This window comes from Phyllopteryx taeniolatus, chromosome 18 (assembly GCF_024500385.1).
Source record: "Phyllopteryx taeniolatus isolate TA_2022b chromosome 18, UOR_Ptae_1.2, whole genome shotgun sequence".
NCBI lineage: Eukaryota > Metazoa > Chordata > Actinopteri > Syngnathiformes > Syngnathidae > Phyllopteryx > Phyllopteryx taeniolatus.
This window is the reverse complement of record NC_084519.1, coordinates 17,615,980-17,628,313: the sequence shown is the minus strand read 5'-3', so window position 1 is coordinate 17,628,313 and position 12,334 is coordinate 17,615,980. Positions and strand designations below refer to the sequence as shown.

Here is a 12,334-nt window from a genome sequence, read left to right as displayed (position 1 = left end):
ATGTATGTATAACTATTTCATTAACCAATTTATGAATGATAAATTTTACTTAACTTTTTAATTTTAATTTTATTTTACTAATTAATAATCCATTCATTATTTTACTCGATTCTTGTCAAATAAAACATTATTAAATGTGCTTTTTTTTTTTTTTTTTTTTTTTAACAATTAGTTAACCAATAACAATTTCTTTATTTGGATAAATGAATAAAAACATTTTGAATAAAAAAAAAACCCTTTGTCTAGTCCTATCGGGAGGCTGTTTCGACGCCTTCCGATCCTCACATCCTTACTCTACAACGTCCACTTTATCCTTTGAGCCCCTTAGCATGACAATAGAGTGGCTGAATTTCATGCACATGCCTAAGTAACTCATCCACAGTCCACACACGTGATAGTGACATGACACCGCGGCGCAAAGCGTAATAATCCTCGAGCCCATTTTTAGGCTTGATGAAAGCTGTGTCTCAGCTGTGCACGCGCCTTCCATTTCAATCACGACTGCAATTTGTCAGATACATTGTGTCTGCATAAATGCATACAAGTGATTCAGTTACGGTTCGTAAAAGCGGCAGAAGCCAAGATGATGGCGAGCTCCTTGACACGGCGAGGTCTCGGCTGTTCCGCAGTTACCCGTCACTCTCGTCGGCGGCTCCGTTTCGAGCAAATGGCGATCGGGAGCGCAGGAGGGAATGGAACTTCTTTTCAGAGCGTAAATGTCAAGGGAGAAAGGCTGGCGTTGTGCCCTTTTTTAGCGCTGCACAGTCATTTTCAGACATTTACTCGTGATTGCATTTTGATGGCTTATCAGGCTGAGCTTCACCCACGTTCGTTAGTGTCAGGTGTGGGAAAACTAGTCGTACGTTCAAGGGTCTGCATAACATTTTTGGATTGTATTTTTTTTTTTCATCATTTAGATTCTTTATTTTTTTTACTCGCAGGAAAAAAAGAAAAAAAACAAGGCGGAATTTGCGACTGGGGAAGGGGGTGAAGTTGATGAGAATAAAGTAGAACAATACGTTTGCAGCGTTACAAGAAAAAATATCAACTTGACGGGAATCCAGTTGTTTTTTTTAAAGACAATACTATGACAAATGCATTTTTATTATTATTCTTTTCTCATTGGTTTCACAAGATTTGCATAAATTATTTCAACGACTATTCTTGTAAAATGACAAGGTCATTCTCATAAAATGCAACTTTTGTCAAATTCTAACTTTATTTTGGTGATATTACAATTTTGTTTCTCATTATACAACTTTATTTTGTTCTAATGAATATTTTGATATGTTTTCCTAAAATAATGTCTTAATTCCAATCATGTTCACTTTTTTATATTGTTATTTACAACTGAATTCAGAACATTTTTTACAATTTTTCGCTATCATTCAAATGGTTTGCTTACTTGATTTGCGTTTTTCGGTAAGTACCATTGTGCCTGACTCTGATTTGAGGCCGACCATGTTTTGAATTATGGACCAAAGTTGAACAATGTGTTTTCCAGACGCGGATAGACAGGATGCCATCAACTTGTTTCTGCAAGTCTACCAGCCGGCCGAGTCCAGGCCGCACCTGTGGGACTTGCCGACTGACTTCTACCTGCATCAGAAGACCACAATGGCCCTCCCCATGGACAGACGCTGGTACAACAAAACTTACTAGAATACATTGTTATATTACAAGAATTTTTTATTTTTTTTTAAAGGAACGATGACTATTACAAGGGAAAAAAACAAGTCTGATTTCTCTTAACATTAAATAAATGGAAAAAAATATAAAGGCCACTTCGCTGACGCTGTCAGGGCACCATTATTTGCTTTTATTACCACTATATTTTTTTCTCTTCTTTGCAAATATGATAAGTAGGCCCAAGTCCCATTTCCATGATGACTTTTCGTTTTTTTTTCCGTGTGTGCGATTGTTTGATGGAGCTCCATACAAAGTGTTTTGTTTGCACTTCCATAAAAGTAGACCCAGTTTCCTGCTACTGGCCAGTACATTTGCACAAACACACACACACACACACACACGGTCTGTGCATTCACTCAAATTGGTCACACAGACTAAAATGAATGATGCGTCGGGGAGTTGTGCGGGTAGGTGTTCCAGCCAGGGCCGATTTTGTTATCAAGGACGCTCCTTTTCAGCATTTGTGTGTTTTGTCTTTCTTTCTCAGCTACACACTGTGGTGGTCAGAAGGAGTCCTGTCCTACCTCCCGATCGCCTTTGATGAAGGTAACGGCAATAAGTGGTTAAGCGTGATCCTTTCATAGGAGTAAAGAAAAATATAAGGGGAATAACATTTGAATGTTCAGAAGTCAATCGTCATTTCGCAGAAATTGAACTCACAAAATTATGAAAAGTGCGTTGCAATTTCAGGAGGAGTAATATGTAACTCTACATGAAAATTGTCCCTCTATGAAAATCTTTTTTGGGGGTTGGAACTGATTAACAGTTTTTTCAATTCATTTCATTGGGGAATATAGAGTTCTTATACCCAGTAAGAGTAAATGACGTTTCAAGCTTGGTCACGGAGCAAATTAAACGTGTAAGTAAAGCTACCAGTGTAGTTCCAAAGTTATTTTTTTCGTGATCATTATATCAATATCAATATTAATATTTGTTGTTATTCTGAATGCATGGAAAGCCGTTTTAGCATTTATTCAATATCCAAGGTCCATGTAGTAGTACGCTCCTCACTAATAAGATAATTCAGCGTACTTGTAGAACAACTTGGGCGGACTAGTAGAGCGATGTGTCTAACAAGTAATGTTTTGTCCACTTCTAGTTCCGTGTACTAGTTCACGGTTAAAACTTTCTAGTAAACTAGTTTGCTACAAAGATCTTACTAGGAACCTTTAGCTGGATATCAAGGATATTAAATAAATGTATGGCTCTTTGTTGCTTTCCAGTCCCGTGTGACGAAACGATGAAGAAGTTGTCGGTCAAGCGAGTGAACCGCTTCGACGAGAGCATCGACATCTATGCGGAGTTCTTCAGACCCTACGAGCTCACCTCGTTCGACGACACCTTCTGCAAAGCCATGACCAACTCTGCCAGGTGCCGCACCACCTTTTGGTGCTCTTGCAGTGATACTACGCTAACCCCGACCCCCCCCCCACCCGCCCCATCCCCCCTCTCTCTTGTTAAAGGGAGTTCATGCCCAAAACGGTGGGAGTGGATCCCAGCCCGTTCACGGTCCGCAAACCGGAGGAGACGGCGAAATCGGTCCTGGGGTGAGTCTCTGCATCTGTACTGCTGTCATGGACAGCCGTTTGAGCAGTTTTTCAACCTCCTTACAATTCATCTTAAGGTCCATGGGCGAGTAGTATGCGCTTTGTCAACACTAGCAAGACAATTCAGTGCCCTAGTAGAATGTCTTACTATTGGGAGAGATTTGCCTCAAAATGATTCACATAAATGTAGCCGTGATTTACACGTGTTTTTTTAATGTTGTGTGTGCCTTTGTCATGCCTTATCATTTTGTAAATATTCAGTATTTGAGACAAATGTAACGCAGTTTTCAAGATATCGCTCCATCCGCTCGGCAGCAGTGTTGCTGTGGTGCCGTTGGTGCGTGGCAAACAGTGACTTGGCACCAGGATGCCACACGATGGCAGCAAAGCACGACTCATTTTCAAATGAAGCTCTTCAACTCACTTCAACACAGTTCCTTGGCACCACGAGGCCACAAGATGCTGGCACACCACTGCTTTTGTCTCAATGAAGCACCTCAACACACTTGGACAGAGTTCCCCAGCACCAAGAGGCCACAGGGTGGTGGCAAAACAATACTTGAATTGGATCAGGGGTTCACCTCATAGTCAATTTCAATTCAAATGACTGGAGAATGCCTGGTGGGATTTAGTAAGTGAAGGAAATGGAAAGACTCAACGGCCCCGATTGAACTTTTTTGGTACTTTTACGGGTGCCCGACCGGTGGGGTCCGTTGTCCTCGCCTACGGCCGTCCACGTCTATATTTTGTCGGACATCCGAGTCAAAAAGAATCTGTCAGTTCACCGTTATGGATATGTGATGGATATGTCTCTCTCCTAATCTCTTTTGAAAAGTTGCGAGACAATCTGCTTGAAAAATGACTCAAAAAAGTTAATCAACTATGAAATGGCAGCAGATTAGTTTTCGGTCTCGCGCCCGACTGATTAGTTTGACTAATTGCTTATATGCCACTGTGTTGACGTTTCACATATGAACCGCATCCTTAAACGTGAGCAAATGTGTGCTTTCCTGTAGCAACAAGAGCAGCAAGGAGGAGACGCTGGTCCAGAGGAAGACGGCGGCCAGCGCGCCCCCTCCGCCCAGCGAGGAGGCCATTTCCAGCTCATCGGAGGACGACTCCGAGGAGGACCGCGACGACGACGCCTCCGTCTCGCAGCGCTCCACCCCGGTCAAACTGTGGGCAGATTCCGCAGACAGCGGTCGTCCGCAAGAGGTATGGCGTGGTCCTCGCGCACAAAATGAGTATTGAAAACACAAAAAACACTTGCACTACTCACAAAAAGTTCGGGATATTGGGCTTCAGGGTGACCCTAAAATGCACAATAACGTATAAAGTATATTCAGAGATTTGTTTCGAAATACATTGAACATTTTCGAAGATGATTGTCGGAAACGTGCAAAGACGAAGAATTATGTAGCACTGAATTTTGGAGATTTCGCTTTCAACTGTTTTTGACCATTTTGGTTTTCCTGATTTCTTTTTTGGGGGGTGTGGATAAAATGGGGCTGAATGACACGCGTCGTCCCTCCCTCACTGTATAGAATCTTGAGTGCCTTCGTCCGTCATCCGCCGCAATTGTGACGTGCAGTGAAATAGCTAGCTATCCCTACACTCCGAGGGCGCTTTAGAGCGCCTCGTTGTCGACCGTGAGTGCTCGCACGTCACGCGGAGAAAGACAGAAGAGTGAAGAGGGGGGAAAACATAAAAGTCTGACTAGACAGTCAGCATGTGAACCGGGGCTTCAGGCTAGCGTGACTGCTTTAGAGCGCCTCGTTGTCCGTGCCGACGCCGTGGGATATAGTCCAGCCGGGAACGGGCGTCCTGGGGGTTCACTGTACCGTGACACTAAGGGGCAGTTGAGCGTCTATAATAATCTGCATAGTGTGTAGAATAAGTTCCTTTTATTTCCTCTTTGATTCTCAGAAGAAGCCTTTATCACTGGAGCAGCGGGTATTTCACGCCCCAGTGGACTACTACTTACGCTTTTACGTCCGCAGCTCACCCAGATTGTTGGCAGTAGGGGAAGTGAAACCCACTGAGAAATCCTCGAGAGAATTGTCCTCCTCGCAGTGTGCCGTTCAGTGACAGCCAAAGATCAGCGACGTCCTTGTCTGTGACTTCGCTCGTCGTGTGTGCGGCGAAGGTGTCAAGTGTCGCCCAGCGTGAGTTCAAGTGAAGCCCTTATTATACGTGCAGTCCTGCTGATACAAGAGGAAGTTCGCTTCAGTCCACCATTTTATAGGCTTTTCCATGTTAAAAAGTAACTAACTCTGAATTTTATTTTATTTTTAAATAGAAATAACAGCGTGAAATGTGGTAGGCATTGCCATCCTGAGTAGACGCACAAAAAAAGCCTCAAGAACCCATGGCAGAAATGACACAGAAAATCTGCCATTTACATTTACATCAGCTTAAAGTATGACAATTGTTTCACCTTTATTGGGGAAACACACACTCTTATTGCAGACGGACGCTGTGTTGTTTGTAAGTGATTTTAAAGACATACTTAGAGATGTGTAATGCACTTATAACATGATTTATGAGGGAATTAATGAATGGTAGTGTTTTTGGTTTTTTTTATACCTAAAGTGGTCATCGCTAGCTTGTGCGCTAATGATAATCGCGATTGCTAATTTATACTATAGACTTTAGCAACATATGCAGTTGAAGTATCGAAATCCATCCCTCATAAATGAGAATAAAAAGCATGTTAGTAGTCAAAAAATAATTACTAATGAGGTGACTATTATTCGATTATTTAAACAATAATCAATCGGAAAATCGATTCTAAAAAGATTTGATAGTGACAGCCCTATTTTTTTTACAGACTTGAGACTCCACAGAGGTGTTTTTTTTTTTTTTTTTAATCTACAGTTTTAACCGTTTTGATCTTCACCTCTGGAGTCAGACTTTTTACTCTTGATTCAATTTGTCTGGCTTCCATTTGTGACCCCATCCGCCCCCCTTCAGCTTTTTCATGAATATTTGGTTTTAGACTCTCACGTGTCGGCCACGCCCCCCACCCCGCCCTCCCTTCCCACCTCGGCGCTCACGTGTCTCTTGTGTGTGTGTTCCCCCCCGCCCGCTCTCACAATGGCGTGAAGTACATAACACATTTCATATTCCGCCTCGGCACCGGCCATACGTGAGCTCGTATGTGCATGGGTGGATTTGCGGGCGCGCAGGTGTGTGCGCTTCTGTGTGTTTTGAGGATTGTGTGTGTATGCCCGTGTGTTCACAGCTGTAGTTCGCTGGACTCGGTCCGAGAACACTCTCCTCCCCTTGCAGCGCCGATCAATACAAATATAGTAAAAATCGAAGGCATTATGTTAAGCATTTTTCGGTGGCGTGGCAGGAAAACAGTCTGGAAGAATAATAACGCCGGTGACGGGTGACGGATTTCGGACTGACTCTCGCCAGTGCGCTGTTACATAAACAGACCTCTCGGTCTCGAGGCGTTGTTCATAAGTCGAGTAAAGTGGCAGATCGGACATGACGTCACCATTGGTGTGGATTTTGAAAACTGTGGTACAAGCGAGCTTTGGATGCGCAGCAGCTCGAGCGAAGTGAAAACGAAAACGATGCAATTAACTCATTCACTGCCAGCAGAGTTCCCAATATGGCCAGTATTTTGACAGATCTCTCAAGGTGCCACAGAATATTGTGTTCTGTGACAATAAAAGCACCCAACCTACCAAGCAGCCAACCCGACTTCCTAGGCAAGCTCCTTAAAGGCACGCATCCAACGCTAGAGTACCTAGAGTAATTACACTTTGCAACGTCTGTCCCTCCTCTCAGGAGATCCAGCAGCATTCCTTCAAGGAGCCCTACGGACTCGACCTGGCCGAGTTCCCTGCTGAGCAAGACCTGCTCATCTACAACCGGTATTTCTGTCAACTTGTTATCACGCCAATCTCATTTTTGGTTCAAATTGCCCCTGCACTTTATTGTTATACAGTACATTTTGGTTAAGTCCCTGTGAAGTGGAAATAAAAATGTCTTTCGGAATTTCACACACCAAGAACAAGTGTTAACAACCCTGCCAAATTTGAAAGATTAAAACAATCACCAAGTAAATAAAATGAGGCTTAAAAATTACGGGGGGAAAAATCAAGCCGTTCTCTCTGCTCTTGAATGCGCTGAAACCCCCCTCCCACCCCAACTGTCAACTGCCAATCAAATACCAATACTAGGACCTGGAAAAGTGGATGCTACCTCCTCTAGCATCTTTTTTTTTTTTATAAATTGAATTACATGTGTGAGCTGTAAAATATATCGGTATGTCTCCGGAGCTTCACCCAGCGTAGCTGCCAAGGCATGGGCAGAGAAACTGTGTGGGGTTGGATACGATGCAAATTAGCCTCACTGTTATGTAACGCAAATAAAGTTGGTCGTTTAAGGTCACACTTGATGGGTGGGCAGGCATTTCTAACATATTGGAATTAGGCTCCTTTCAAACAATGCCTGTTCTTCACGGTTTTATGATGGCTAATTCTCGCCTCTGGAATGGATTTTTGTCCATTATTTCCTATGATGGAAATTAATTTCAAATCCAAGGAGATTGTGTTTTGTCTTGAGAGGTTTCGCTGTTAGTTCGCAAGAACTTAAGGTACAGTGAGTTCTCGCTAATAACCACAAGACACCCCAGGCTCGGTTCCCAAGTGCACTGTATGAGCCACTCGATGTAGCAAACTCTCAATTATTGCTGCTGGCTGTTGTACGTGAGAAAAGAACACACACATTTTGGCCCTCGGCTCTCTTGTGTTTCCTCTGCCTGCCGAGCTTTTTTGTGTCAACTTGAAACCCAGACTTCTTTTTCCCCGTGAGTCCTGGAAAATGCTTCCTTTTATTCTTTTTTTTTTTTTTTAATGATCGTTATTGTTATTAGCGACAGATGTGCCTTGGATCGCAGACAGCCGCGATAAGAGCGAGCAGCCCCGTCGGGGTCACGTGGGTCAGAGGGCATTGTCGACTGTAGCCTTCCGTGCGCATCGAACCGCTGACCTCGCTGCGCTTTTGTCCACTTGCGTGCGTGTGTTCTCGTCACAAAAACAACTTTCTGTTATTTGGACAACATCTGTCTGATATATCTGCAAAAAGGAGCGAGAAAAGGGTGCTGGTGTTTGGTGGTGTGTCCATGCGCCACATTGACAGCTGCTCATATGCTTCTCCGAGGGATGTTTGAAATGACTTTATTTGGATGAAACACAAAGATAATCAGTCATAATTATTCATATTTACTGTCGAAAGGCAGAAATCCCCAGGATTTGGACAAGTTGAAGTTAAACTTGGTCTCTAAAGGATTCAGCGATTATCAAAAATCATCTTTTCATTTTGATAATCGATCAGTTTCCGATTAATCATTGCACCGCGAATTATAATTCTTACACTTGCCATTAGTTTTCTTAAGTTTCGATCGTGTGGAAGGGGTAGAACTATTAAAAAACAAACAAACAATCACCTCTCTACATCACCGATTTTCACCTATCGCATGTGCGTCTTACCCCCCGCGATAAACGAGGTCTTTCCCCAAGTTTTTCTGGTGACAAATGTGGCTTCCATCCCCGCTGCAGTAGCGCGTAATGAGAATTAAAGTGCATTCATTATGGCCTGCCGAGGTTGGACCGCTTCCAAACGCGTTAGCGCTGCTAATCAATACATTAATATTAAAAATCCCGAGCTGGAGCCAGAGGGGACCTCGCATTTTGTGTGTGCGAGGGAGGAAGTCATGCTTGGGTCATCTCCAAGAGGTGACATGACACGTGTTTTGTCAAAACATGCTTTTTTTTTTTTTTTTAATCAAGTGGTTTGTGTGTGTGTGTGTGTGTGTGCGTGTGTTTTGACAGGTTTGCGCACTTGGGCGAGAGCCAGCAGCGTCGAGCGGCGAGGAGGGAGCACCTCCACCTGGCGAACATCATCTGCTTGTGAGTCAAACGCAGCCCGTGGGAAAACACAAAAGCGGCCAGACATTAATCCTCGCGCACGTGCATCTCCCTATGGTGCCGAGCTTTCAAACTAAATATACTGTATTGAAAAGAAAAAAAGAATACAGCATTCATGCTAAGCAAGGTTGCTCATCGCTAAGTGCTGTCCGGGGAAGTCTCCCGCCGACTGCAAGACGTTTTATCGCCACTCTGGTCCCTGCTGTTTCGCCTAACGATTCACCCAGTGAGTCAAAACTGCTTGTGTTTCTGTCAACGCCCCCCAAAAAAAGAAAATAACACGTGGCCTGGAAATGTGCGAGCACTTTGCACTCTTTTGTCTCCTTTGCAGCACACACTTGACGTCTCAGTCACATTGACAAAATGCTCTTCTTACTTCCCGCGCACGCATTACGTGTTCGCCGTGCTCATGTCGCAAGGCCGCAGGGAAATAAAACAAGAGGCCCATATTGATATTGAATCAAATTCTAATTCAATTTGACTTCAAATATAGGTAACTTTTTTTTTTACATTTAAATCAAAAAAATATTTATTTAAAATTACTGGTAATCACATTTAAGTTTATACTTTAATGTATGAAAGTTTCCACTCTCCCCCACACACACGCGCGAAGACTCGGTCGTAAATATTGGACAGGCTCATTACTTAAGATTGTGGGGCTCGACTTGTTTCGGACCCTAAAATCGGGACGAGTTCGCTCTTATCACACATCAGACCGAAGAACAATCTTGTCAGATCGTTTTATAAGACTTAAGATTGTCTGGTGTTTGACGTGCTGATTTGGGAAGGGGCAGGCCAATTTTCTTTGTGTGTGTGTGTGGCCTTGGCAGTGGAGGTGCAACAATTCATTGATTAATCAACAACTGTTTTCATCGATTAACACATTCACTGCCATTGACGGCTTTAGAAGTCAAATATCGATGTTAACTGGGAAACCTGGCAGTTTCCTTCGAGACCTTGTTTAACTTAAAATGGTCCAAGTCCTCTGATTTCAGCCTCTCAACAGTAAATATCCATCCATCCAGTTTCTGAGCCGCTTCTCCTCACTAGGGTCGCGGGCGTGCTGGAGCCTATCCCAGCTGTCATCGGGCAGGAGGCGGGGTACACCCTGAACTGGTAGCCAGCCAATCGCAGGGCACATAGGAACAAACAACCATTCGCACTCACAGTCATGCCTACGGGTAATTTAGAGTCTCCAATTCATGCATGTTTTTGGGATGTGGGAGGAAACCGGAGTACCCGGAGAAAACCCACGCAGGCACGGGGAGAACATGCAAACTCCACACAGGCGGGGCCGGGGATGGAACCCGGGTCCTCAGAACTGTGAGGCTGACGCTCTAACCAGTCGGCCACCGTGCCGCTTCAACAGTAAATATTCTCAGATTTTTGTCATCCTCCATGAAAGCTTTTGTGATGAATCAAAATAAGACATTTGCAAATATCTCCTTTCACTTGGGAAAACAATGGTCAACATTTTTGCCGATTTTCTGTCACATTAAGGACCAAACCGGTCACTGAATCATAATCAATTTATGGAAAAAAATAACATTCAGTTGAATCTATTACGAAAATAATCATTATTTGCAGCCGTATTATGAACAACTTGTAATGTTGGAGCAGCCTGAGAAGTGTACCAAACTGGTAGCCCTTCGGATTCATAAGTAGCCACGCAGAAGCTCTCAGTTTCAGAATGGTCGGTCTGTCGTATTGCTTTGTTGTTACCTATTTGGGTTTGTTTAGTCATTGAAGAAGAATATCAAATAAAATAAAAAAATGTTAATACATAGTAATCGGAAACAAATCTTTTGCAATAAACATCAATGCAAAGTGAATTTTAATCTGATTATACGATTAATCGATGGAAAAATATTTAATAGTGAGAGTCCTACTTAGCATTAGCGAGTCTCACACAGTTCTCCAAATAAGAGGCAAAGTGTGCTTGCTTCAAGCTGTTTATTTCGCACTTCCATTTGAAGTTCCATGTAAAACTGACATTTAAAACTAAAGACAATTAAGCGTTATATATTTAAAAACCAAAATGTTCAACCAAACCAAATGTTCTATTGAAATGCCACTAGCTTAATGCTAAACATATGATGCAAAACACCATAGATGGGCTAACGGAAATTAGCCTAGATGTTAGGGTAATCATAAACCTTCAAGTAACTGCTACTTTACACAAATGGAGCAGCAATACATACAAACAGCATACAGTAATACTCATGGGCATATATTCGCTCCGCTCTGTCGGAGCAACGAACATTACTAGCGCGCAGTTGAAGATCTGTAGGTAGAAAACGTAGTTATACTGTATGACACATGGTATTTTTGCTTCCTTGATGCGCTATTCATACCACAACGCCTTCCCTCTCGCTCTCTGTCTGTCCTTGAAGAGAGCCGGTGTCATGCTTCCCCGGGGACAGCGTTTACGTCACGTCGCCGCCGCAGGTGAACCGCCACAGCCGCGACGTCTTCGAGAGCCACGTGATGGCGGCCCACGGTCAAGTGAGGCCCTTGTGCCGCGAGGACATGTTGATGTACAGGGAGTACGTCAAGAACAGATACATGTGAAGCGCGCCGAGGACAGCCACATATTTATTTTTTACTTTTTATCCAAAAAGACTTTTTCATATGGATGTTTGTTTATTCATGTGGATTATGTTGTTGTTTTAGGATTTTCTTTTTTTTTTTTTTTTTTTTTTTAAGAATGTTTCTCATTGTTTTTTAAGCCCACGGCCTTTAATGTGCTTTTATTTTTAATAAATGGAAGAAAAAAAAAATACAAATGATAACTTTTGATTAAAGCGCCAACATTCATTAAAATGAATGGAAATGCCATCAATCCGTTCCAGCCTCCCCACCAATAAAAACAGTCTCAGGAGGTTCACACATCTTTAAAATATGTATCAATAATCCCCCAAAATATGTGGTCGCTACTTTGTGGATTTCACCTATTGCGACAAAGGAGCGATTACTGTCAATATCTTTTGTTGTATTTTGCATTTTGTTAGATTATCTTGTCATCCTTCTAAATAAAACGATTGTGTGTGTGTGTGTTCCAAAATGTATTGTTGTTTTCTTCCAAAATGTCCCCAGCGGTCGTCGGTTCCTCCTGCGCTCACTTTGACTCTCACACTTTGCCGCTCCTCCTTT

General features: G+C 42.9%; 1 protein-coding gene across 6 annotated transcripts in view; it reads left to right on the top strand.

Annotated features, from left to right (window-relative positions):
• Positions 1 to 12,245, top strand: part of fig4a (FIG4 phosphoinositide 5-phosphatase a) — a 29,711-nt gene extending 17,466 nt beyond the window's left edge. For 4 of the 6 annotated variants that reach the window (XM_061754013.1, XM_061754015.1, XM_061754012.1 and 1 more), the window contains 7 exons: positions 1,505 to 1,643; positions 2,177 to 2,235; positions 2,913 to 3,060; positions 3,153 to 3,236; positions 4,253 to 4,451; positions 9,086 to 9,163; positions 11,575 to 12,245. In XM_061754013.1, coding sequence (XP_061609997.1) covers positions 1,505 to 1,643; positions 2,177 to 2,235; positions 2,913 to 3,060; positions 3,153 to 3,236; positions 4,253 to 4,451; positions 9,086 to 9,163; positions 11,575 to 11,886 — 1,019 coding nt within the window. In that variant the 3' untranslated portion in view covers positions 11,887 to 12,245. Of the gene's footprint in view, positions 1 to 1,504; positions 1,644 to 2,176; positions 2,236 to 2,912; positions 3,061 to 3,152; positions 3,237 to 4,252; positions 4,452 to 7,037; positions 7,124 to 9,085; positions 9,164 to 11,574 lie in introns of all 6 variants that reach the window. The other 2 variants (XM_061754016.1, XM_061754014.1) reach the window with 1 other exon arrangement.
• The last annotated feature ends 89 nt before the right edge of the window (positions 12,246 to 12,334 follow it).